General features: G+C 33.5%; 4 protein-coding genes and 1 non-coding gene across 17 annotated transcripts in view; 4 read left to right on the plus strand and 1 right to left on the minus strand.

Annotated features, from left to right (window-relative positions):
• The first annotated feature begins 6361 nt into the window (after positions 1-6361).
• Positions 6362-9353, plus strand: RpS9 (ribosomal protein S9). The gene is made up of 5 exons (XM_080147127.1): positions 6362-6643; positions 7128-7250; positions 7992-8110; positions 8467-8633; positions 9113-9353. The coding sequence occupies exons 1-5, from the start codon at positions 6523-6525 to the stop codon at positions 9186-9188; spliced, it is 606 nt and encodes a 201-aa protein (XP_080003253.1). The 5' UTR covers positions 6362-6522; the 3' UTR covers positions 9189-9353.
• LOC145306698 (small nucleolar RNA SNORA53) lies at positions 7579-7777 on the plus strand. The gene has a single exon (XR_013875147.1). It is a non-coding gene; the product is annotated as a small nucleolar RNA SNORA53 (small nucleolar RNA).
• On the plus strand, positions 9284-12515 carry Tapdelta (Translocon-associated protein delta). Its single transcript, XM_080147128.1, has 6 exons — positions 9284-9423; positions 10652-10754; positions 11009-11093; positions 11293-11455; positions 11842-11948; positions 12129-12515. Exons 1-5 carry the CDS (start codon positions 9372-9374, stop codon positions 11934-11936), a joined length of 498 nt encoding a protein of 165 aa, XP_080003254.1. The 5' UTR covers positions 9284-9371; the 3' UTR covers positions 11937-11948; positions 12129-12515.
• eRF1 (eukaryotic release factor 1) lies at positions 12451-22992 on the plus strand. 12 transcript variants are annotated; one of them, XM_080147123.1, is made up of 16 exons: positions 12451-12566; positions 12780-12907; positions 13767-13921; positions 15074-15228; positions 15634-15765; positions 16142-16242; positions 16378-16457; positions 17128-17268; positions 17807-17905; positions 18469-18561; positions 19770-19873; positions 20410-20485; positions 20806-21073; positions 21375-21423; positions 22291-22366; positions 22858-22992. In XM_080147123.1, the coding sequence occupies exons 2-13, from the start codon at positions 12781-12783 to the stop codon at positions 20860-20862; spliced, it is 1320 nt and encodes a 439-aa protein (XP_080003249.1). In that variant the 5' UTR covers positions 12451-12566; position 12780; the 3' UTR covers positions 20863-21073; positions 21375-21423; positions 22291-22366; positions 22858-22992. The 12 variants fall into 12 exon arrangements, with proteins under 12 accessions (XP_080003249.1, XP_080003247.1, XP_080003250.1 ...); XM_080147121.1 differs by having other exon boundaries at positions 22291-22353; XM_080147124.1 differs by having other exon boundaries at positions 22313-22366.
• Positions 22993-23502: 510 nt separating this feature from the next.
• Positions 23503-26792, minus strand: part of LOC145305501 (uncharacterized) — a 30193-nt gene continuing 26903 nt past the window's right edge. For both annotated transcript variants that reach the window (XM_080147130.1, XM_080147129.1), the window contains 3 exons: positions 26550-26579; positions 25708-25767; positions 23503-23778 (listed from right to left, as the gene is read on the minus strand). In XM_080147130.1, the coding sequence (XP_080003256.1) occupies positions 23713-23778; positions 25708-25767; positions 26550-26579 (156 nt within the window). In that variant the 3' untranslated portion in view covers positions 23503-23712. The remainder of the gene's footprint in view (positions 23779-25707; positions 25768-26549; positions 26580-26792) is intronic.

A 26792-nucleotide genomic window follows, 5' to 3' on the forward strand; every position in this document is an offset into this window, starting at 1 on the left:
TAAACAAATGAGAAGAATAAAAGAATTGACTCCTGGAAACAAAAACATGATAACAAATTTGATTTTGAGCAATAATAGAAGTGTTTGAAGAAGTAAAACATAAATAATAAGAAAGTCAAAATCCAGGCCTAGCTGTTGTAACCAGGGGTAGCTATTCTAACAAACAATTCTACAAAAATCACAAAACCTTATATATCTGGTGCTATATTTTGTTTTTGTCATGTAACTGAAGAGGGATGAGAAAGAAGGGGGAAAAAAGGGGAAGAGGGTTGTAGGGAAATTTTCCTTTAGAGTTGTTTGTCAGAATATTATTCCCTTGTCCCTGATTGTGACAATCAATTCTACAAAAAAATCACGAAACCTTTGAAAGTTAGCTGGGGGTATATCTTGTTTTTTTTTCTTATAACTGAAGAGGGGTGGGTAAGAAGGGGAGGAAAAGGGGAAAGGAGTTGTGGGGATATTTTACTTTAGAATTGTTTGTCAGAATATCATTCCCTTCTCCCTGGTCAAAATCAACAACTGTTACAAAAGGTTTTGGTGAGAAACTTTGTATGTCGGTATTTCTAAGGATAATTTATTGATGGACAGTTAAACAAACATTTCAAAATATCTATTTAGCATTTTCTTATATGTGCACGTGAAAACTTACAAAACATATTTTCGATGATACTGAGATGGGCTTTTTGTACAGTAAATTAATGTTTCTCTTATGTTACTTATTGCTCAACACTTTGATTTTGTTTATTGCAAAAATTGTTATCAAAATGTGTGATTTATCTGCCTCTACTCCTTTCTCTCACTAATTTAGTAAATAAACTTTTACGGACAGACGGACATATCAATTTATAGAGTAGCTTCGCTACTAAAAAGTCTAATCACTCAAATTGACATTTATATTAATACAAGGGCGTCCAAGCTTTTTTTTTAGGAGGGCGGTAAAAATTTTCTAAGGGGGGGGTTGATTCAGTTTTTTTTTTTTGGGGGGGGGGGTAAAATGAGTGCCAAGTTCGCCGCAAATTTTTTTTGCCTCCCCAAATTTTTTACACTGGGGGTAAAATTTGCTTGGGGGGGGGGGGTAATTACCCCCCTGAAATCTGTTAGGGAGGGGGGGGGGTCTGTCCGTCTGTTAGAGACAAAGTGGGGAAAACGTGATTTTCTCGGCTCCTATTAGATAGATAGCTGAAATTTTTGAAAGATTCTTATGACATATGTGCATCTATACATTGTTTGTTAATTGGGGTTCTAGATCGATTTCTAGCTTTTTTCTCAGACGACTGAGCTTTTCAGGAATTAAATCAATATTTTTACTAAGTTTCATTAAGATTTGTATATTAATGTCTGTTTAACATACTCAAAAGATTATTTTTTTCTAGATGTCTATCAATAAATTCGCTACTTATGGAAGTTGTCATCCTTGTTTTTATACATCTTGAACTACGTAAATTGATTTTGGAATTGTTGTGCGCTTTTCAAAATTTCTTTATAAAACAATCCAGTGGCGTGCACAGAGTTTTACCATGGGGGTGTGAGCTTTATGAAAAGTATTAAAGGGGTAGTAAAAAATTTGCAAAATTAGTATAAAACTATACAAATACTTAATATTACAAATACGATTTTAAAACCATCCAAGGATCTTTGGAAAATTTCTCTGAAATAGAAAACTTAATCGGTTTAGAAAAAATCTTAAGCTCCAGACAAAAAAAAATCCTTATACCATGTAAGTATAATGGAAAATATTCATTTGTCTGACTAGGGACGTCCAAGGGGGGAGGGGAGTAAATAACCCCCCCCCCCCCCATCGAAAAAAATACTCATTAAAAAAAATTCTTCGCTTCTAATATTTTTTACCATCCCCAAAAATATAAAAAGCTTGAATGTTCTTGATCAAATACAATATATTTCAACCAGATAAAACAAATCTGAACCATGAAAAAAAACACAACAGTCAATAGTAGCGGAGCAGAGAAATACGAAAACAGTAATATACTATATCAGAGTGTAATAGGGAAAATAAGACATATCTATAATACAAAGTAGAACGATGTCTATCTGTCTGTCTGTCTGTTTGTACCGAAGGATCACGCTAACCGCTGCACATATTGGGTTCCCCTTAACAGGGTAGCTTCTCATAGGTCCCGGGAAGGTTTATAACTATTTTGGGGGAGGTGCCACTAGAGGCCTTAGAGGCGTAGCCGAAAGTAGATAGATAAATTAACATTCAAATGATTTTAGTTTGTTGCAAAAACAATGTGATTTTCCTGAAAGTGACTATCGGGCAATGAACCCCCTTCCTTATAAAAAAATAAACATAATAGGGGTAGGGTTTTTTAACTATGCCTAACCCCTGCGGGGAGGACTAACCCTTTATGGCTACCCAGTACCCAATACAACCAAATCTAACCTGGTTTAGAGTAGTAGAAAAAAAAACGAAAATCTGCCTTCCTTTTTTCAAAGGAACGACGGGAATAAGAATTTGTTGTTGTTAGCAACAAGGCACTTTTATGATAACCGCCTAAAACAATGAATATAATTAAATTAGAAATGTTTGTTATATTGAGGAACTTATAACGAGTTGGCTACAACTAGTTTTGGTCTAAGTTACTTACTTTGGGGGGGGGGGGGGGGGGGAGGGCTGCGCGATAGATCAAATCATACTTAGAAAAGGGTGGAGCTAGAAGATTTCTCAAGAGCATAAAAATTATATATTCTTTATTTTACATGATAGTATAACATTTTACCTTTGCTTGTGAATATGTTAACAATTCCTCATTTCATATTTGCCATTTAAGTGAATTTATTTCAACTATTCGTAAATGGTTGTATCTAATTATAAAAAAGCTATTGTCCTATAACTTTTCAGCTCATGTTTTGAAAAAGAAATAAATAACTTAAATTTTTTTATATTATAATTTATATTTTTCCGTGTTAATAAGACATACCTAATCTTTTTCAATTCTAATTATATTTTATTTTAGAAAAAAATGAAATTTTTAACATTACTCCTCCTGGTAGTGTTAGTAAATGCTAAAACAATTGAAGAAAAAGTTGATCATACCATCTCAGGAAATGATGAAAATGAACATCCAATTGATGGGAATGTGGATAACAAGAACGATGCTATCCGAGATGAGCGTGATACAGACGCAGACGCTGAACCAGGATTAACAAGTCTAAAGACAAGGTGGAAGCTGAAAAACACGGGACCACATCAGTTTTCCGACCAGCAGTATGTAACGCCAAGAACAACGCCTAAAAGAGGAAGTTCGCAATTTTCCATTCGACAATATGATCGATTTACCACTTATGGTAGACATTAATAGCTAAAACGTAATTTTGTCGAGACAAATACAAATGTTTTTTTTTGTTATGAAATAAATATCTGTAATTACTCATATTAAATATTTATAATATTAAACTGTTTTTAAACTATTTTTGAATGGGGGGTCAAAAATATACTAGGACACCTATAGAATCAGACTGCAGAGCCCAAATTTGAATTAAGTCCCCAATAAACTTTTTTTGGGGGATTTAAAAATTAATTTTTACTGTTGCTCTGGTCATTTTTACCAGATCAAAGGGTCTTGTTTTACTTCGTGTAATATTGTAACTTAGTGAACAATTTTATATAATTCACTTTATACTGATACAATAAAAAAAACATTACTCTGTTCAATGGAAATAATTTTTTTTCTAAAACAATTAATTTCATTGAAAAATCTGACATAATACAATAAAAAACATAATGCTGAATTTAAACCAATTAGAAATTAGAATTTCCGAAAGAGTGTTTTCACAAAGTGACTTATTTCAAACGTAGTTAAATAATTTTATTTAATAAAAATGAAAAGAATGAAAACCCTACTAATAAAAGTTACATACTTTTTAAAAATATTTTTAAAAATATGTTTGAATAATCTTATTTTATATCATATTTGTATATGTGACAAAAATAAATTTGTTGTATTGCATAAACATTTGTTGTCATCTTAATTTATTTAACCCTTTACAGCCAATTTTTATGTGTTTTAATGTATAATAAACATGAAACATTTTTATGTTAATTCATTGATATATTGTAAAGAATTAATTTTTAATTAGTATTGATAGATAAAATCAAAAGACCTAACTTTACTGTATACTAGCATACAATATTTACGAAGCAAGACACTCTAAAAGCTGAGTATTTTACCTACAAAGGGAAGAAACATCACGATTCAGTAAAAATTATTTAATCCATAGTAAAAAATAAACTTTAAAATCCTAATAAAAATTGATGTGGGCAATTGTTCTCATTTTTGGCTTTGCAGTATGATTCTACAGATGTTAAAGTTTATTTTTAATATACCTTTTAAAAATAGTTTAAAAACAGTTTAAATAATTATAATTATATTTGTTAACTTGTATATATAAAATTGACATTATTTATATTGAAGTTTTTAAAAAAATATATTTGTCTTCTTTATTACATGTCTTAAAACAAAAAGTTAAACTTATATCAAAAAGATTATTGTTTTTTTTTCTTCAAAATATTATCATATTATCCCCTAGCCTAGCCTAGGGCTACGTGATCGAGGGGGGAGGGGAATAAAAACGCCTAAATCTTCTTAAAATTGCGATAACTCAAATTTTCATATGTTCATAACGTACATACAAACAAATATACTACTTGGCGTTCTCCTCTTTTTTTCAATTAAAAAATTTGAGTCCCCCCCCCCCCCCGGGACAGAATAACTATTTTAGGTTAGGTTTTAGGCTAGGGAGCCGAGCGCTGCAGCTAGGCAGTTGCAAGGGGGACGAGCGCCGCGGGGGGGGGGGGGGTACTCAAATTTTCAAACTTGAAAAATTAATTCTAATTGTATATTACCTACTACTTTATGCCCAAACCAGTATAAACCCTAAAAATTTCTTTTTTCCTCCCTAGAAAACCTTATTCCATTAATTCCCTTCCAAACAAAGTTTCCGGTAATGGCTATTAGTATATACGAGCTTTAATATCTCAAAATATAATTATATGCAAAAATTACAGATTTACTTTTATACTAAAAGCCGATAGGAATTTAGTCTATAAGCGTACTCACCGGGAAGGGATAGACAAAAATGTAATAATCTAAAATTATTATAAAAATAAAAAATCTTTATTTAGATTATTTAAAGTATATGAGATTTTTTTTGCGTTTTAAATGATTTTAATTTTACTCCCCCATATAAATTAGCGTACTACGCTTTAAAATGCGCAAAAATGCCGCTGAAAATTTTCTACCCTTACAATGACGATGTTTCCGGTTACATGCGCCCTACACTAGATTTGTGTGTGTGTGTGGCCGTGTATTACAGACACATTTTTTTTAGAAAGGAATCAATGTGCTTGAAAAATGATTAATGTATGTTATTTATAATGATATTATTAAGTGAAATACATTGTTAAATTCGTTAATTTTACAATATAAAGTCTATTTAAAGCGTATTAGCGGTTTTAGGCCATTTTCTTATTTATGATAGGTTGATGGACTAAAATCGTACACGTGTCAAATTGGATTTGTATGTTACGCCATATTTCACCTTTTTAATTTTTTTCTCTTCAAGTTATTGCTGTATTAAGAGGGCTAGTTTTAGACTAATAAAGCTGTAACCAGGGTTTCGGATCCGCATTGATTTTATGCGGATCCGGATCCTCAAAATTTGGTCAGTGCGGATCCGGATCGTCCTACTGGATCCGGATCCGGATCTTTGACAATAAAAATAAAATCACCAAATTTTTCAAAAAAATTTTATTCTTTAATTTGAAGTCAAAAATACTTTTAATTCTCAAGTCTGAACTTAAACCTTAAAGATTGGCTCTCATCAAGAGAATGTCTGAGATTTTATAAAAATTTAGGTAGATTTTTCCATTTTTTCCGCATTTTTTGGAGTCTAAGGATCCGGATCCGAATCCGCATTTTTTTGCGGATCCGGATCCTTGGACTAAAAAATATGCGGATCCTTGCGGATCCGGATCCAGATCCGGATCCGAAACCCTGGCTGTAACTTTAATTTTATGACAATGTTTTTTTTATAAAATTTTAATTACACTAAATACGATTGAGACAATTTTGTGGGTGCTTATTTTTTGTATATAAATGTACGAATTCTGCAAATTATCAAGAATTTATTCAAATTTAAATCTAAGTAGAGTAAGTGATTAATTCTAAATCAAATTTGGAATTGTTCTGCATTTGATTTTGTACTCTAAAATGTATCTAGAATGTAATCTAGAATTCTGTTATAACTTTATCTTAAGCCAGCACGATTGGATTTGATTCAAATATTTTCAGCTTTGATTTATTTTAACTTCATGTTTGCTAACAGAAGTACAATAAATCACTTACCATTTCTTTATTTAGTACAACCTAAATATTCCATCCCCCCTTGAATTACATTATAAGAATTATTATCTTGGAACTGAATATAATTGAAATTTTTTTGCAAATGTAATATCAAAATATTATTTGCAGACCGCCAATACAGCGGTTGTGAGAAGCCAAAATGATTCACAAGAGGGCAAGGCAGATTAATGGCAGAATAAAGAAGAACGGTAGGAAGGTGTACGCCACCCCCAGAAGACCTTTCGAGAAGGCTCGTCTCGACCAGGAGTTGAAGCTCATTGGTAAGTGTTTGCTTTCCGCATTGATGGTACCCATTGAATGTTGAGAAGAAAAATATTTATAATTATTTGAATTTATCTATCTAGTGCACTGTCTGTAAATACAAGATTTCTTCATTAAACAAATAACAAATAAAGTAAAGTAAGATCTTGATAAAGGGGGAGGCAGGTTGTGCTAAAATGTGTGAGTTTTAAGGCTTAAAAATAGTAGTATTGTGTATTTTATAAACGGCCCATAACTAACATGTCTTTTTTTTTATTGCTTTAAACAAAATTTCTTTGCTACTTAAATTCTGGATTTTACAGATTGAGTAGTTAATTACTTTTTTTTATTGAAGTAATTTGTCTAAAGAAAATTTACTGGGGCAAGTTTTTTTAATATGCACTTAGTATCGACTCACGTTAATGTTATTCAATACTTATTCCTTGTATTCCTAAACTAGGTATGTCCTATTATTTCTTAATGTCTCATTACACTCTTTCCTAGGTGAATATGGTCTGCGTAACAAGCGTGAGGTGTGGAGAGTCAAGTACTCCTTGGCCAAGATCCGTACCGCCGCCAGAACCCTCCTCACCCTCGAAGAGAAGGACCACCGTAGGCTGTTCGAAGGTTAGACCTCGTGTCTGGTGTTATCACGTTTTATATATATATTTAGCACCCAGTGTTTTAGGAATGGGGCATTGGATGTATTCTCTGGCCGGTTTTAACTTGCAGTTTTAGAATTATTGCATCTTCGTTATCTTGACTAATTTTAATTTATTTGCACAAGCGAATAAATGCCGTAAATTAAAGCTTATCCTAGCAGAAGAAGCTTACTTACCATAATACCATTTATCAAGCGCTTGATTTTGGTGCGGCTCCAGCAAAATATGACTACTCCGGCTCAACAACGCTGCCATTATTCCATTCCTGTATCCCTGCTTTAATCTGTTTCTTGTACACGCTCCTTAGATCCTTCTGCTGGGCTCACCTTAGCACAACTCTTCAATTTACACAACCTTTATTGGCGGTGTTATATTGTTGAGATGTCAGGAGCCCAAGGACCTTACCGTCTACCATAGCTGAAGCTTGAGTCATAAGCGTGTTATAGTAGATATACCTGTATCGTGTTCACAAGGTATGGTGTTGCAGCGATCTTAACTGCCAGGATTTTTCATAGGAAACTATGATTAAGTTTTTGGTGGTTATGTTTGCTTTTCTAGACACTGTCTTGGATGCGAACGGACAAATTTAGTTCCTTTAGAATGATGGCTTTAAATGTTAAGTTAACCATAATCCTTAGATGATTTAAAAATATTAAAATTTCTTAATTTGTGTTTTCTTTATTTCAAATAATTTTTTACTAACTAGGTAACGCACTCCTGCGTCGTCTGGTGCGTATCGGTGTGTTGGACGAGAGCCGCATGAAGCTTGATTACGTGCTCGGCCTCAAGATTGAGGACTTCTTGGAGCGTCGTCTCCAGACTCAGGTGAGCAGTAAGCACAACAGTAGGGAATCTACTCTTAATCTCTCCGTCCGTATTTAAAATAAAAGGCAAGCGAGATTTTTAAGCTCCTATGATAAAATAAGTCTAAAATTTTGATTATTTCTGACACTGTAAATATCTCTTCTAGTAAATACATTGACTTGTCCGTCTTTTCACTTGGTAAATGTGTTTTATACTTATAATTCGAAACTCTAATCATTTTTGTAACAAGAATCTAATCCATAACTTGCTTTGTCTGTAGGTTAGTCTATTTTGCTAAGGGAAAAGATTCGATATTTGCATTTACTATTTAACTTGTCAGTTTCTCAATTTCTTGTTAAACGTTTTTATTGTAATAGGTTTTCAAGCTTGGACTCGCCAAGTCCATCCACCACGCCCGTGTTCTGATCAAGCAGAGACACATCCGTGTCAGGAAGCAGATGGTCGACATTCCCTCTTTCATTGTCCGTCTCGACTCCCAGAAGCACATTGACTTCAGCCTTAAGTCACCCTTCGGTGGTGGAAGGTAATTAATTTCATATTTTAATGTGCCAACGTTACAACCTTATGAACTAGCGGTTATGTCCCTTTAAGGTTTACGTTTAAGAATTTTAATTCTTTAATTAAAACAATTTTTTGGGGTAGTTCTTTTCGTAGTGACTGTTTCTCTTGTTCGGGTGGCGATTCTCTCTCTCAAAATAGTTTTAAAAATTTTCCTACACCTCTGAGAAGCCTCGCTATTAACTTATAAAGGAGACCTTATCGGTTCAGCGGTTAGTAAGATCTGAAGCGACGGACACCCTGACAAGACATGCCACCTGTAAGTTTTATATAAGGATGAGTTTACTTCTAAAATAAACAATGTCATGGTACAACTTAAAACAGTAGGGTCATGATTTTTAAAGTAAAATCTTTTATACGAGAAATATATTATTTATAATCCTTAAAAAATTTAAGAAATTTCTAAAGCTCTGTTGCTTTGATTTATAAGAGTTATATTTTTAGACCCGGTCGTGTCAAGAGGCGCAACGCCAAGAAGGGACAGGGCGGAGCCGCCGAAGAGGAGGAGGATGACGAGTAAACTGTGGGCTGTGGACGGAGCCGAGCACCAAAACCTAAAATGCTTCTATGAACAACCTTTATGGCTATTAATCTTGTATATTAACATTCAAGCCCCTTGTATTTTGGAATGAATGTTGAAAAATGTAACAGGTTTAAATTCATCTGAATTTTGTAAAATTCCAGATTAACTTTTAAACCTAAAATGTTGAGATTTGTGGTCCTCGCCTCTGCATGCATGGCTGCTGTAGTTTCAGGTAGTAATTAGACTGTCTCCTTACATTTCACTGTAAATTATGCTGGTAACCAAAGTTTTAAAAAAATAGTTTTTGGTATAAGGGGGGGGGGGGAGTTCTGACACTTTTGCGTAAACAGTGATTATAGGCTTTGTCTTTGGACTGAGAGGATAGGTTATTAGGGATAAAATCATTCTTATATGCAGATTAATTTCCCCCAGATTTAAGATTTTTTTTTGGATAGGCCTCCAGGTTCCGGAGCTCCAGGCCTCCAGGTTGTCTCTCTACAGGTAAAAATGAAAAAAAAATTTTTTTTAAGAGTTAGATGTCAGTTTATGAGACAAAATATTTATGTTTTTTTCTTCAAATATGTGAATAACAATCAAAATAAAGTATATTTTGTTTTTATAAGTTAACTTCTAACTCTTCAAAAAAAAAATTTATATTTAATTTTTACCTGTACAGAGACCACCTGGAGGCCTGGAGCTCCGGAACCTGGAGGCCTATCCAAAAAATCTTAAATCTGGGGGAAATTCATCTCAAGAATGATTTTATCCCTAATAACCTATCCTCTCAGTCCAAAGACAAAGCCTATAATCACTGTTTACGCAAAAGTGTCAGAACTTCCCCCCCCCCCCCCTTATTTTTAGCGGTGTTAAAAATTTGCTGATTTGATAATACTACTGGGGTGTATATTCTGCATGAAAACTCCTGCTAAATGGGGGGGGGGGGGGGCCTGATTTAAAAATCAATAGGATAGGGGAAAATATAAAAAAATAGTGAGTTCTGAATAAAATTCGATTATATTACCCTACCTTTGGGGGGGGGGGGTAAAATATGAATAAAATGAAATTACTAAACCTCTCTTCAATTTTCTCTCTCCTTAGGGTGTAAAACCAGGGGGGGGGGGGGGATTAAATGAACTATTTTGCAGCAGGGGAAAAAATTAATCTTGTGCAGAATATACACCCCTGTATTTTAACTTCAGAGCAGGATTAACTTTTATTTACCATCCTTAGGATTTATTCATAATTACATTATTCTTTAATATCTTGAAAAACTAATCTCTGGAATGATAATATTATAATAGGTTCCTTTAATGAGAATATTGACTGCAGTCAATCATTAGGACGTTGCATATGAATTTTTAGCCCGTCAGAGTTTAATGAGTCAATGAAATACGAAATATTTACTTACAATAATATTTTATGAATTTTATTATTATTCCAGCTAATGTTTTATTTTGCAGGAGCCTGCACGAACCCTAAGGTGTCTGCCTCCAGCTACACACCTGCGGATTCTCAGGTCCTTGCTGCCATCCCCTTCATTGCTGAGTTCACCCTAGAATGCGGGCAAGTACTTTTTACATTTTCATTGGGGGAAGAGGGGGGGTGTATTTAAAGGTTAATTACACTGTTACCTGATAGTGGGGAAAAGTTGTAAAGTAAAACTATAGTCCATAGTTTCGTCTGTCATTTGTATTTTTAAACCAGTTTAATTACTTAAAAAGCTTTTTAGTGGATGTTTCACTTTTCGTATGCACAAGTTGTAATGACTTCAGAATTTTGCACAATACCTAGCATTATAAAGATTTAATATTTTTTAGAAATGGTGAGAAGCCTGCTCTGTATGCTGATATCAATGGTGCCCTTGTTCCTGCTTCTACTACCATGGATGGTTCCAAGTACCAGGTAATAAATATATAAGCTATGTATTAAGACTTGAAAGTACAGTTTAACCTTTTTCCAAAAATTTAAACAGAATTTGTCGTCAATGAAGGGCTAATTTAGCTTGGTTATCGAGATCTTCACAAACAAAAATTGACTTTTATACTAAATATAATCTTTTATTTTAAATGTGCAAGGTTTATATAACTAATCTTGTATTAAGGTGAGCTGGATCAAGACTCTGGCCGAGGCCTCCAAGGGCGAAGTTACCGTCCCCTTGTACGACGCTGACGGTTACTCCCAGCTGAAGAGGGCCCAGGAGAAGGGCGAGGAGGCTAGCGTCACCCCTCTCGTCTCTATTGTTGTCAACTACCCCGGATCTTACAGTAAGTAACTTTTATACTAGCGAACCTACTCTATACTTAAGTAATTCTGCAAGTGCGGTTAAAAGACTGTAGAATTATGACGATGAATGGATGCGTCCTTAGCCTTAAGGGATAATTTACTTGTTTTGAGAAATTATTTCAGTGATTGCCCAGGAATAAGGCATTACCAACAAGCTAAATAAATCAAAATAAGATTTGGGTGCAGATATAAATGTCGTCAATTTTATTAATTGTTGCCCCCAACGACAGCTGAAAATCATGTATATGTTTCGTTAATTTTTTCCCCAAATTGATTTCGTTGTTGGTATAAGCTTGTGAGACCCTAAGAGACCTAAAGATCCTGTTTTATATATTAAGCTTCTATTTATTAATATTTTTTTTACCAGGCGGACCCTGGTTCAATTCTGAGCACTTTGCACTGATCCTGTCCTCTCTGGTTTTTTACCTGGCCTTCTCTTCAAAATCAGCACTTTTGGCTTAGATTTTCATTTAGGTAAGCATTTGATTTATACTTGGGTGTACTTGATATATTCATCAAGATATTGTGATGAATTTGATTTCTTTAACACAGACCCATCTGAACATCATTGATTATCATAATCTAAAAAAAATAAAAAAATCTTTGAATTTTCAAACTTAATTTCCATGTAAATTTTCAATATTTTTGCTTCAGGTGAAAATCTGCATGTTCGAATCTATCAACGCCATCTGTACGCGAAATGTGGAAGTTTCCATCTTATTATATCCATGCACCCCAACGGGTTAACAATCCTAATGAAACCGCACAAGAACGAACACAATACCAAACCTCCTGATTTTGTAGAGAAGTTACCCCCGATCCCTTCAATTTTATCAATCCACCATCAACTACTTTTAATATCCAAAATTAAAGATCTATGGAACTTTTTTAACCTACGCATTAAACGAAAAAATTCAATTGTAACATTTTTAAACAATTTTTATTATTTATTTAATTTGCATTTATTTAACTATTACGCTAGTATTCATTTAAATTAATTTTAATTAACTTAAATTTTTAATTTTCTATTTAAATTTCAGATTAATTGTTAGATTATTATACTGAATAGTTGCTGTTAAGTTCAATCGAAAGGTATGTCTTGCAATTTTTGTGAGATTAATAATATATAATTTTGGTTTATTTGTTTTGTAAAATTAAATTTGATTATTTGGCTACCAGTACCTAATATTCATGTCTCATAACGATAGTTTCGTATTTTTAAGAAGCTTACTTTTGATTTTGACAACTTACTTTTTTCTAGTTTAAAAAAAATATTTTCTTAAAGATTAATCTTGTTGTATTTAGAATGTCCGAGTCTACTGCTGAGACTTCTGACAAGAATGTCGAGATCTGGAAGGTTAAGAAGTTGATCAAATCTCTGGAGGCTGCCAGGGGTAATGGTACCTCCATGATTTCCCTCATTATTCCTCCTGGTATGTTCTTAGTACATAATATTGTTTTATATTATTATATATTATTTTTTTTTATAATCAAAGCTACTTTATAATTCACTTTGTCAGTGAGTCTGTAACGCTCTGCGGGAAATGCAAATTTCTGCTGCTATTAAAGATTAATAGTTTAAAATTTATGATTTTTTAACATTGCATGGTTTGTCTGTATGTTTCAAAAGACCTTTAATCATACTTTGATAGGTTTCGTGTTTTCTTTTTTTCATATTCAATTTATGACTAATGTAAATCTAATAGAATTCAGTTTGTTCATAACATGGTGTTACGTTATTTTTTGGTTAATGCGTAGAATTACTTAAATGAGATATTTTTAAAAAAAAAATCCTACCGCTAATGAAGGATCTTGATTATCTATTAGTCCCATTAAAGGTTATAAAAGTAATATCAGACGCAGGGTTTCGGATCCGGATCCGCAAGGATCCGCATATTTTGAGTCCAAGGATCCGGATCCGCAAAAAAAATGCGGATCCGGATCCGGATCCTTAGACTCAAAAAAATGCGGAAAAAATGGAAAAATCTACCTAAATTTATATAAAATCTCAGACATTCTCTTGATGAGAGCCAATCTTTAAGGTTTAGGTTCAGACTTGAAAATTAAAAGTATTTTTGACTTCGAATTGAAGAATAAATTTTTTTGAAAAATTTGGTGATTTTATTTTTATTGTCAAAGATCCGGATCCGGATCCGCACTGACCAAATTTTGAGGATCCGGATCCGCATAAAATCAATGCGGATCCGAAACCCTGATCAGACGAATGATAATTTTTTTTTGTTATGTGGAATTTATGTAAGGTTTATTTTGAATATATTCTTTTTCGTCCAGGTGACCAGATTGCTCGTGTTTCCAAGATGTTGGCAGATGAGTACGGTACAGCTTCTAATATCAAATCCCGAGTGAACAGACTGTCTGTGCTCGGTGCTATCACATCCGTACAACACAGGCTCAAGCTCTACGCCAAGGTTCCGCCCAATGGATTGGTGAGTTTCTTGTTTTTACAGCTATAATTGAAATGGGTACCTACGTCTAAAGATTGATTGCTCCATATAGATAGTTTTTTTTTAATGAATAGGTACATGTATATGTTAAAGGCTTCCTATTTTCTATAAATATTTGTAAGTAGTATTGTCCACTAAAAAAAGAATATAACCAACTGGTCTGTTAAAGTTTTCAATTTTAGGTAAGCATAGGTCCCGTGTCGGTTATAGGCTGTAGTTTCTTTTCATTCTTGTTTTGTTCTAAAAGCTGTAGTCCCATTATCTGGGAGTACCTAACTTTTTACATAAACTTGTTACTAGTGATGCGAATCCGAATCCGGAATCCGAATCCGGAATCCGCCCAATTTTCGGCCAATTTTGGAATCCGAATCCGGAATCCGTTTTTTATAGCGGATTCCGGATTCTAAATTGGTAGGCTAAAATTACCGTCTTGAGTTTTTTCTTACAACTCCCTCTTTTTGAAAGCAAAGATCACCCCCCCCCCCCCCCCCCCCCCAACACACCACCTTCCCCCCCCCATTTCTTCCCACATAAACAACGTTGATATACCAGCTAATAGCACAGAGTTCTCATTGTCACGCCAGGGATCACGTGATGAACTATTCAATTCCAAGACCTCAGATTGGACAGCCAACGATCACGTGATGAAGTGTAATCCACTCAACATCAACAAACCCTCTAATTGGCTGTACAGTGATCACGTGACATAAAAATATACACACTCTCATTGTCAGGCCAGCGATCGAGTGATGAGCTATTCAATTCCAAGACCTCAGATTGGACAGCCAATGATCACGTGATGAAGTGTAATCCACTCAACATCAACTAAACCCTCTAATTGGCTGTACAGTGATCACATGACATAAAAATATACTCACTCCCGTTAGAAAATACCAAGCACATTTTCATGCTTCATTTGTTTTTTAAAAAGCCTTTTAAAATACTGCTAGAATCCGGAATCCGAATCCGTCAAAAATAAGAATCCGGAATCCGCAAGAATCCGTCACTTTTTTTGACGGATTCCGAAGGAATCCGGAATCCGAATCCGGCCCAAAAATTCGACGGATTCGCATCCCTACTTGTTACAACTTACAAGATAGTAAACCCTATATTAATTCAAATTATTTTCTCTAGGTTATCTATTGCGGTACCATTGTAACAGACGAGGGCAAGGAGAAGAAAGTCAACATTGATTTTGAACCTTTCAAGCCCATCAACACCAGTCTCTACCTTTGTGATAACAAGTTTCATACAGAAGCTCTAACTGCCCTTCTTGCGGATGATAACAGGTGATTAATATATCTAGAACTTAAAGTTGGTTAGTCTCTCAATTAAAGTATCTAAAAAGCTGTAGGTACTGATTTTATACTAGTCTCCCATTTTTTTTCTTAATCGTTAGCTTGACATTAAAAACTTTGGGTGATTTTTTCATTAAGTTTAGTGTCTAACATTTTAACCACTCTTTGTCTTCAACAGAAGGGGCAATTTTTGTATCATTGGGGATGTACTCAATTTATCGGCATTTTCTTCTCCCTTTAGATTCCTTTATATTGATAGAAGCTTCCACATTTTTGATGTTATTCTTTTCTCGTCACAGACTTTTTTGAAAATGCTTTCTGATGGCAAGTTTAATGGATTTTGTCCTAGTTACAATCTAGGGTAATAGTCTATTTTACTAAATCAATCTTGTTAAGGTTCGGTTTCATTGTGATGGACGGTAACGGAGCCCTATTCGGAACCCTTCAGGGTAACACCAGAGACGTCCTACACAAGTTCACTGTCGATCTGCCCAAGAAACACGGTAGAGGTGGTCAGTCAGCCCTTAGGTGAGCTTCACTCATAGTTTAAAACAAGGATTACAAAATCTCAAAGCAAAGAAAAATTTACGTGAATACATATTAACAACTCTTTATAATTTAAACAAATATCCCCAAAAATATTTCTCTTAAAATGAAATACTTAACTAGCAGCTTCGCCCCTAGCCTGTAGGGGCTTAGCCTTAAGAGGCAATGAAAAAATTCTAAACTAAGGTGTTACAAAGTTTAAGAGCTAAAGGACTATTTTAAAATTCTTTAATACCTGTGAAAGCTATTTAGGGTGGATTTAAGAATCGACTTTATTAAACTATTCTAAGCATGTTCGGTCCAATTTCCTTCCAACATTGGTAACTTCTAACAATGAGATCAAAATATTTTTATTAAGGTTCGCCCGTTTGAGAATGGAGAAACGTCACAATTATGTGAGAAAAGTGGCGGAGACTGCAGTCCAGCTTTTTATTACCAACGACAAAACTAACGTTTCTGGTAAGTATGAAGTAGGGGAAATAAAGTAAATTAGTCGTTGTAACATAAAAAATTGTTCATAGGTCAAAACCACTTTTGTTACGACGACAAAAAATCCTTTTTAATTTTCCTATTCACAGAAAATATTCTTTATAGGTTTGATATTGGCTGGTTCTGCTGACTTTAAAACTGAATTGTCACAATCCGATATGTTTGACCCTAGGTTACAAGCTAAGGTAAAGAACTTCTTCAATACTATTTTAATTTCTTAGTTGGGTTGAATATCTTCCAACATGTTCAAACATGGTTTAATTTCTTTTTCGCCATCCCTCAATTCTTTTTTCTTGAAATTTATACCAATATAGTAACTGTACTTGGTTTTATTTACCCCCCCCCCCCCCCCCCCTCATTCTTCCTTCCGGAGATGTATTATGGCAAATATACAACCCTTGGTTGGTAGATTGATTTCTTGAAATCTAATTTTCAAAATATTTATCTAGATTTTCTCATCTGCTGATAAGTTAGATTGTATTTTCTTTGTCTTTCTATTTTGTGACCATTGGAAATTCTTCGTCTGTTTTTTTATCCATAATATTGTGCTTTCTTTAAATTAAAATATTAAAACTACATTAGTTTATTTTTATATGTTTAAAACCGGTTTATGAAACGGAATTATATTCAATCTGCAATACTGTTAGTGTAATGATAATAGATATATTTTTTCTTGGATCTTTCACCATTTTCATGTTCTCTAATATAGTTAAACTCCTGGTGGGTTGAAATAACTATACCCCCCGCCCCCCTTCCACCCTATTTATCCCATCACCTCACCTCCTTATAGATGAACGCACTGACCAATTTAAGAATACTATGTTAGCAACATTCCTCCTAATAATTTATTCTTAGATTATCAAACTGGTGGACGTATCGTATGGAGGTGAGAATGGTTTCAACCAGGCTATTGAGCTTTCTGCAGAGTCTCTCGCAAACGTCAAGTTTATCCAAGAAAAGAAATTAATCGGAAAATATTTCGATGAGATTAGTCAGGTAAGATTAGAACTAGATATTTTCTACTTGAGTAACAGGATGTCTGTCTGTATTCATATTCTGAAGATCTCGTTTTATGCTTTGACATTCGTTCCACTATTTACTGGGAAGGTTTTATGCGATTTGTAGGCAACGGACGAAGGAACCGGTGTAATTCCTAAAGTTTTCAAAATCTTAGTTAATCTTGAAAGTAGGGTTATAAATCTGAATCCGAAATCTGCCCAATGTTTGGCTAATTTTGGAATCTAGATAACGTTTTTTAAATACTTGGTAAAATTTAATCTTTTTTTAAGCGTTTATAAATATTGCTAGAATCCGGAGTATTAGCTTAATTTTTGGACGGATTCTTGTAAGATTCCGAATCCGGTCCAAAATTAGACGGATTGTCAACCCTACTTGAAATGATTCCTAGATAGTTTTGTCAACAATCAACAACGAAAGCATATTTTAAGGATTTAAACGTCTTTGTTAAAATTGTCTTTTTATTGGTTTTGTCATAATGTTTGGTAGTACAGCTATTATATACATTTCCTTTTAGGACACAGGAAAATATTGTTTCGGAGTTGACGATACCTTGAAAGCTCTTGAGATGGGCGCTGTGGAAACGCTTATCTGTTGGGAGAATCTTGATATTCAGGTGAGTGAACTTTACTTAATCATGGTATGTTGGAATGAATTATAGAGTACATAAATTCTCTCATATCCCGATTAAAGGTTTCTCTCATCTGGCTATTTTAACCCCTTCCCCTTATATATTGACTCCAAGACCTCCCCTGACCATGGAAGAACGTATTGACCAATATTTAAGGCTCTAATCAAAATGCAGGGGTGCATATTCTGCACAAGATTCATTTTTTTTCCCCTGCTGCAAAATTTTTTATTTTTTTCCCCTCCTAGTTTTTTCCAGCAAGAAAGGAAATAAAATGGATAAATATTTTCAAAACTCATTTTATTCAGAGTATCCCCCCTCCCACATATTCTTTTAGTTTTTTTTTCACCAAAAAGGTGAAGATGGAAAAAAATGCTTTCAGTTCTTTAAGTATTACATTTTTTCCACCCAATCACATATATATTTCCCCCCCAAGCAGAGTCAAATTTGAAAATGTACACCCCTGTCAAAATTAGGATTAATTTCCCTCTATGTCATTGTCGCAATATCCACTTATATAACTAATAAATTAATACTATTTCATATTTTAGAGGGTGACCTTAAAGAATCATTCAACCGGTGAAGAGAAGGTTCTTTTCTTAAATTCAGAACAAGAGAAGGATAAGACACATTTCATGGATCAGGTAAGGATAGATTGTCACACGCCTGGCCGTGTAGCTGTAGCTATTATTGGACAGGCTAATTTTAGAAATGCTTTGCTTTTCAAGGTTAATTGGTGTATTCCATCCCGCCTAGACCAATATCAGGGTACTGTATTTATCAGTATTCATCCGGTCATGTTGCGTTCTGCGATACAGCTGGATGGTTCTCTGAGCGGTCAATAAGCGGGTATAACAAATACAGGCCTTTACAGTCTGAAAGCAGACTCGATAGCTTTTCTAGACCATTAACCTGTTACACAAATTTTTTCTGGTATGGCTTCGAAAGTGATTAATATTGAAGATTATATCAATGCAATGAGTTCTAAAAATAGTTCAATTTGTAAAGAAATTTTTTGCTGGCTCACCAAACTATCTAGGGTTTTTATTCTATTATTGAAAGATTGGGTTGGCAATCTGTCCATTTTTCGGACCGGATTCGGATTCTTACAATAATCCGTCCAAAAACTAAACTGATTTTCCGCAGATTCCGGATTCTCATTTAATTGATGGATTCCGGATTCTAGCAATATTTTAAAAGGCTTTTAAAAAAATAAATTATGGGATTAAATTTTACAGGGCATTGGGCAGAATATAAGGCTGCGGTTTTTTTTATATTTTCACAGTAGCTTTTCTCCTATTTCTAGACCCTACAGCGGCCACTTGTAATCAATGATTAAATGTTACTTAGAATCCGAATTTCGATCTGAAACTTTTCATGAGTAATCCTTGGTAGGTCTTTTTTCCCTCCGTTTAGCCGGTTTTTTGCCTATTTTCAGGGCAAATTCATCATTAATTACGTAGGAATCAACTTTTTAAAACATATTTTAGGTTTAATTCATGTTAAATGATGGCTATAACCAGTTTTTCAATATCTAATGCCAACGGCTACCGGCTAGAACTGTTTGATAAGGATTTGGAGCGACAAAAAGATTATGTGGAGATAGGTTTCGTGACTAATTTGCTCTTAAGACAAAAAATGGCAAAATTGCTGAGCCGCCAGCGGTTAACTGTTACTTTTCTAACTTTTTTGTTCGATTTAGGGAAATCTACCTACCAAGGACCAAAAAAACTCGAAGACGCTAGTTTTGCTTAACAATTAAGAATCTGAATCTGCTATTAAAAATCTGACTCTGGATTACAAAATTGGGCGGATTCTGATTGCCAACCATAGTTTATTTATATTTATTCAGGAAACTGGTGTAGAAATGGAATTAGAGGATAACTTACCATTATTAGAATGGTTGGCCAATAACTACAAGAATTTTGGTGCTGGTCTTGAGATTATTACGGACAGGTTGGTTATTATTCAGTTTTTGTGGATGGGGGAAGTTCCAGCGTTGCGGAGCCGTGGAGCCGCCATATTTTGCTGGAGCCGGGAGCCGTAATTTTCATTAAAAAACTGCTCCGGACTATCAAAAATAAAAAATATTTTTTTTTATGGGGAAAAAATATGTCTGGTTTTTCTTGATTTGAGGTCGGAGCCGTAGCCGCATAAAAAAATTAAACGGCTCCGCCACGCTGGGGGAACTGAAGGGTGGCATCATTTTTAGCTAATCTGGAGCCGTTTTTAACGAAAAATACGGCTCCGGATCCGGCTCCACCAAAAATGTTGCTGCTCCCGGATCCGGCTGCCTGAAAGAAATAGTTATAAATATTCTCTAACCTGTGAGAAGCTTTACCATATAGGAAAACCATATCGGTATAGCGGTTAGGAAAATTCTTGGGTAAAATTAGTTTTAAAACTTTGGGTGGTAGTGCAATTTTCATGTATCATCTACCCTTCCTCTCTGTTACAAATAGAAAATACTAACTTTGCTTTATAATGTTTAGATCGCAAGAAGGGTCTCAATATGTGCGAGGGTTTGGAGGTATCGGCGGCATGCTCCGGTATATTGTTGACTTCCAGGTAAATATTGTAATGGTAGTTTTTATTTAATGTTTTTTTTTTGTTGAAGTGGCGGTTATACATTTTCAACTTATAAAAAAAATAATGCTCTCGTTAAATGTATGGCCCTTTAGAACTATTAAAACTAGAGTTCGCCTAAAAGTGAATCCGATATATTTTTATATTTCGAACTGTCCTAGATATAAAAGTATCCTATTTTTAATCTAAATCTATTACTAAACTGATTTATTTATCTGTTTCTTATACCTACAAACCTGGCGTAAAACCAGACTAACCTTAAGATTTAAATTTTTTATGGTATATAAATAATATTTTTTCAGTCTCTACAATCCTACGATGACTTGGATGGGGAAGAATATGATCTAGACGATTATTAAACAAATTATAGAGTAGCTGCGCAACCAACCAACAATCTTCTGTTCACATCAACCTTTCCGGAAATAAAACCTTGTTCCAGAGATATTGAATACTGTAAAGTAACAGCTCAGTAGCAGCCTTTGCGCTGGCAAATATTGTGTTACTGTATTCAATACCTTTAGGACGTATTAGCCCTTTGTAGAAGATATATGAAAAGTATTTTCCGCAAGGGTAAGAGATTTTTGTTGGTTCTATTTGAAGGATGATTTAGTTTTATTCAGTTTTTTCTACTTTTTGTAGTAATCAAAAAGATTTTATTTAAACTTTGCCTACATTGTGTTAAATGCATAATTTAAATCTAGATTTTATTTACTTCAAATTATTGTAAACTAGACTTAAACTCTAAAATCCTTTAGTTAGATTAAAATATTTTTATTTAATTTATCGCATCGTATTATAGATATTTATATTCAGAATTTAAGTATTGTATGTCTATAAAAAAAATGTCTTTATACGATGGTTGTATTTTCAGTATGGCTCGGAACCGGTTTTGATAAATTTTATTCGGAGCTATGTAACAAGTAAAGGGATGTATCTTATTTCCCAAATAACATCAAGCCCTGTTGTAAATTCATGTTTTTTCTGGATAATCGTCTTGTGTTGTGATTAGTGAGTTTAGTATTTTTATACAGTTAGGGAGTTGAATCCATTTTTATAGAAGCAGAAATATAATCTATTATTATGGTTTGGACTCTCTAAAACTGTAATCTACCCTTCCACTTTCCCCTCTCTTGGTGAAGATATCTTCAACGCCGATACGATTTTTGAAATATAAGATTCCACTTTTGTCTCTCTTGTTGAAGATATCTTCACCAAGAGAGGCAAAAGTGGAATCTTAAATTTCAAAAATCGTATCGGCGTTGAAGATATCTTCAACAAGAGAGGGGAAAGTAGAATCTTACATTTCAAAAATCGTATCGGCGTTGAAGATATCTTCACCAAGAGAGGGGAAAGTGGTAAGGTAGATTACAGTTTTAGAGGGTCCAAACCATAATCATAGATTATATTTCTGCTTCTATAAAAATGGATTCAACTCCCTAACTGTTATAGATTTTTATATCTAGGGGTGGGGGATATATCACTGATTAAAAATTAAAAGGTATTGAAAAGGGTTATTGGATTATTGTTTTTATGGGGGATTGGATTATTGTTTTTATGTCTAATTTAAGTATTCTATACAGTAAAAAAACTGAATTAAACATTGCATAAATCCCCCCCTCCTGTCTCTATCAAAGTTGCTTTTTGTTATCTGGGAACTTTGGAAGTAGCCTCTATGAGGTTTTATTAGAAAATTGTAAATAGCTTTTTATATGGTAATAACTTAATTATATTATTATATCAATATCATGAGAAAATCTTCCTATTTATGCCCCTTTACTTGTTAACAGGATAAATTCTTTATTTATTTAGTTTTGACTAAGAGGTTAAAAATTAATCCATACTTCTACGCAGTGCTTATTGTGGGTATTTGGGCCATTAGTAATTATATTTTTACATAAATGGGATATGGTTCCAAAATAACAAAGGGGGGGGGTTTTAATGCAACCATCTCGTAATCAGTGATTAAATGGCACTTAGAATTCGAATTTCTATCTAAAATTTTTTCATGAGTAATCCTTGGTAGGTCTATTTTCCCTAAATCTAACAAAAAGTTGGAAAAGTAACGGCTGGCGGCTCAGCCGTTTTTTGCCTATTTTCAGGGCAAATTCATCATTAATTACGTAGGAATCAACTTTTTAAATCATATTTTTGGTTTAATTCATGTTAAATGATAGCAATAACCAATTTATAAATTTCTAGTACCAACAGCTACCGGCTAGAACCGTATCACTGATTACGAGATGGTTGCATTAAACCCCCCCCCCCCCCTTTTATTTTGTTAAAAAATTCCTTTGCGAACCATCTATTTTCTAACCAGCATTTTGCCCTTGCCCAATACTTAATTTTATTCTTAGAATTATTTAAGAATAATCCAAGTTTATGTTAAATTATAACCGTTTAAAGTTTTGTATTTATAATTTGCTATGAATAATTGTTATATTATATATTTATGCTTCTATATGAAATATCAAATAAACAGTACATACGTACATTTTTGTTATTTTCGTTTAATTAGACAGCGTTTTTAACCATATTCTATTTTAAAATGGAGAAATGTCAAAGAGCACCTGAATTCCGGAATAAAGTGTTGTCAACTTTTTTTCTCAGGTGCAGCAGTTAAACTACTGAATTTATTGATTATTTTCTTGTAGGGAAGTTTAATATAGGTCCAATGTTGGTTTTATTATTTTTATTTAAGCCTTTTCCATTGCATTATTTCTCTGCAACTTTCTTGCCCCTTGAAAGAGGTCCATTTCAGGCTAGCTTCACGTATTCCTATTATAGAATAATAAGGTCTGAATGGTTTTTGGCCGTTTTTCCCACCTATTTAACAGTTGCTACAGCACATCCGCGTTGGTAGTAATTAAAGGTAGAAATGGGCTCATTTAAGGATGGCGAAGATGAAAAGGTTGTTAATTCTAGTATCGCGTATAGGTTTCTTTACTTTTTTTAATTACTTCGTTGTTGGCATAAGCTAAAAAAAATAATATCTTAAAAACACGAAATATTTATTTTAAATAAATTTTACTTAACATATACAATAAAACATTTTTGGATACTTAACACCAAATTAATCTTTATGCTTTGCTTTTAATAGAAGTGAAATAAGGCTAAAGATTGTTTTTTTAATATATTTTTTAAATTTAATTTTAATTCTATTTTTTTTAATTCACGAAGACGACATATATATATTATAAACTTGCGGTTCATTACTCTTTTTCTTTTGTCACGGTGAAGTTGGTCAGTTTTCCCTCTTTGTAGGTTTCACTTCTCACCTAAATAAAAGACGTTTACGTCTGTCACTGCTGGAGATCAGGTAGGGGACAATGGGCTCATTATATAACTAGTCCCCAAAGTTTCATAATAACGTTATTTTATTCGTTGATTTTTATTGAATTTTGATTGGTTGCTTCATTAAAATGAGTGTCCAAGCGTTAAAACCACTAGTTGTAATCTACAGAAGGGGCAATTATTATGTCCTCATTTGGGATGTACATCAATTTATTAGTTATTGATCCCTTTTAGCAGCGTTGCGGAGCCGTTTGATTTTGGTGCGGCTCCAGTTCCGGATTCAACATATTTTTTCCCCACGTCTATTTTTGACTTGAAGGGTTTAAAAGTTAAAGGGATAGTTCTATGAAGTGTATTTAAAGAGTTAAGGTACTTAGAGTAGTGAACTTTTATATGTCTTAGTAGAATATATTAGGCATTGGATAGATATGATTATATGTTAAAGAATTTTTAACATTGACCAGACCAAACTTTTTTTATTTGACAATATCGAAAAAAGTTAAAGTGATTTGCCACATAAATTACATGAGAATGGTCTATTTTTTTCCAAATATGTATAGCCAAAACACCAATATCAGAGAATCTTTTTCCACATATTTCACAAGAGTTATACAAAAATTGAACAGGGGTTCCCCTTGGGACAAGTTACTTAAAAAACATAAAAAATAACGTCCGGTTCATTATAGGACAGGTTTTCTATAGATTCTTTTTTTTAAAAATAAAGAAAACCGTCCGGTTTTCTTACAATATACACATTATCTCACGCGAAAATACCAACTTACTAACCATACAACATATATATATATATAAAGACCATTCTCATGTAATTTATGTTGCAAATCACTAACTCTTTTAGATATTGTCAAATAAAAAAAGTTTGGTCAGGTCAATGTTAAAATTCTTTATCACAATCATATCTATCCAATGCCTAATATATTCTACTAAGACATATAAAAAGATCACTACTCTAAGTACCATACTAAATATTTTATTGGTCATTCTTTGTTGTTATGTGTATTTTGTTGTATAAAAAGTTTGAAGTTCTATTAACTAGTAAATGCTATCTAAAGTTGTATTTATGAGAAAAAAGTTTTTGCCATATATAACACGCAACGAAGTTGAAAATAAAAATGAAAAACTCATTTTTTAAGGAAAATCCCTGGTCAAATCTTTAAATTTTAATTAATAACTTTATATCATGCACTACTACGTTAATTAAAATAGAAAAAACTTACAGTTCACTATTTTTTTTTAAATGCACTTCGTGAAACTATCCCTTTTTGATAAAAATGGTCTTGAAAAACTTAAAAGGGGCATTTGCACATGACAAAAAAAGAGTTTATAAAAAAAATCTCTTTTTATCTAGGCCGGAGCCGTTATTTAACGAAAATTACGGCTTCAGCAAAATATGGCGGCTCCGCAACACTGCCTTTTAGATGTGGTACAGGAATTGATCGATGTACACTCTAAAATTAATACAAGCAAAATTATCGTTTCTGTAGATAAGATCATTAGTAAAAAAAATAATCAAGATTGAAAAAAGATTCCAAAGTTTGTGAGCTATCGAGTTTTTTTAGCTAAAAATAAGCTTGGACGTCCTTGGACTGTAATGCAATAATGCTGAAACAAAATTTGGATCTACTGCAGTTCACGGTAAAATATTGCTGGTAAGCAATATTTCCAAAAAACTATGAATTTTAAAGGCTGCTAGATGCCAAACGGCTGAACGTACAGATCTTGCCCGCACACTGTTTTAATTGGCACAAGAAGGCCTACAAATTATCTGGAATAGCCATAAATCAATAATGCATAATTATCTCGCAGAAGCTTTCCCTGTGCATAATTGGATCTTTTTGGAAATATTGCTTACCAGCAATATTTTACCGCGAACTGCAGTAGATCCCAAAATTTACCTCTCCATCGCTCTTAACCAGTTCTCCTTTGCCATGGCGGTTTCCGTTCACATATGGACCCTTATAACAAATAAATATTAGGTCAAATATAGAAAAGCAACAGAATTTCTTTCTGTGTGTGTGTGTGTTTGTAGAGATGGATCTCGCTCAACGATACGGTTCTCATCTAACAGTTAGAACTAAATACAGACATACATACACTTACGGAGTAGCTTCGCTACTAAAAATTTGTATGAATTTTCTTTTTACAAATACCAAATATAAAACGCAGTTTTAAAATTCTACTTACATTTACGTAGGTAATAAATCTAACAAGGATGACAATATCCATAAAATCTAACCTATGATACAGTACGACAAACGAACACTGACACATGTAGAATATAGACAGAATATAAATGTATAAGTCTAAAAAAATTAGAGTATGTTGCAAAACTGATAAAATACTGGATAACTAAATTAGCAATAAGAGTAACGGACGGACCGACCCATATTATAGAATTGTTTCGCTTTAAAAAATTAATCAAGGAAAAATATAATTTTTGTATTCCTTTAAATTAAGACGCCTAATATACAAAAATTGTTATATAGGGGGGGGGGGGGGGGGGGTGACAATAACACTTCACATGTAAGTAACAACTTTTGATCCGCTCGAAATTAATATAAAGCTTGGACGTCCTTTTCCTCTGTATATTTTTATAACGTGTTACTGTCCCCTTCAGAAAGGTTCCCTGTAAAATATGGCTTTAAAAATTAAATGATTTATTGCTAGGCTAAAAATTGTAAAACCTAAACTGACACACGAAAGCCTTGTAGAGTAGCAGTGCTATGAATAAATTTACCGTGAAAACATCTCCATTGGGATAAGTAAATTTTCCTACAAAATATAAATATAAAATGTTTCCTAAAAATATTCATAGATAGGGTTGATTATTCAAGATTCTGTATATTGGAGGGAGGGGGTTTTGAATTTTTTTTAATACATCTGTCATGCCAACTCCTGGATAACAGACGTCCAGGGGGAAACCCCTCATTTTAACCCTCTAAAATTTTTTTTTATATTATCCACCACCCCGTCATCTTTT

Source organism: Acartia tonsa, chromosome 14 (assembly GCF_053477335.1).
Source record: "Acartia tonsa isolate MP-2025a chromosome 14, ASM5347733v1, whole genome shotgun sequence".
NCBI lineage: Eukaryota > Metazoa > Arthropoda > Copepoda > Calanoida > Acartiidae > Acartia > Acartia tonsa.

Excerpts from the sequence above, each read along its gene's own strand:
- Tapdelta (XM_080147128.1), top strand. The coding sequence starts at position 9,372 with ATGTTGAGATTTGTGGTCCTCGCCTCTGCATGCATGGCTGCTGTAGTT. Across the intron at positions 10,755-11,008 it reads GAGTTCACCCTAGAATGCGG|AAATGGTGAGAAGCCTGCTC; the intron begins GCAAGTACTTTT and ends AATATTTTTTAG. Across the intron at positions 11,456-11,841 it reads CAACTACCCCGGATCTTACA|GCGGACCCTGGTTCAATTCT; the intron begins GTAAGTAACTTT and ends TTTTTTTACCAG.
- RpS9 (XM_080147127.1), top strand. The coding sequence starts at position 6,523 with ATGATTCACAAGAGGGCAAGGCAGATTAATGGCAGAATAAAGAAGAAC. Across the intron at positions 7,251-7,991 it reads CCACCGTAGGCTGTTCGAAG|GTAACGCACTCCTGCGTCGT; the intron begins GTTAGACCTCGT and ends TTTACTAACTAG. Across the intron at positions 8,634-9,112 it reads TCACCCTTCGGTGGTGGAAG|ACCCGGTCGTGTCAAGAGGC; the intron begins GTAATTAATTTC and ends TTATATTTTTAG.
- eRF1 (XM_080147114.1), top strand. The coding sequence starts at position 12,781 with ATGTCCGAGTCTACTGCTGAGACTTCTGACAAGAATGTCGAGATCTGG. Across the intron at positions 15,766-16,141 it reads GGTGGTCAGTCAGCCCTTAG|GTTCGCCCGTTTGAGAATGG; the intron begins GTGAGCTTCACT and ends ATTTTTATTAAG. Across the intron at positions 16,458-17,127 it reads ACCCTAGGTTACAAGCTAAG|ATTATCAAACTGGTGGACGT; the intron begins GTAAAGAACTTC and ends ATTTATTCTTAG.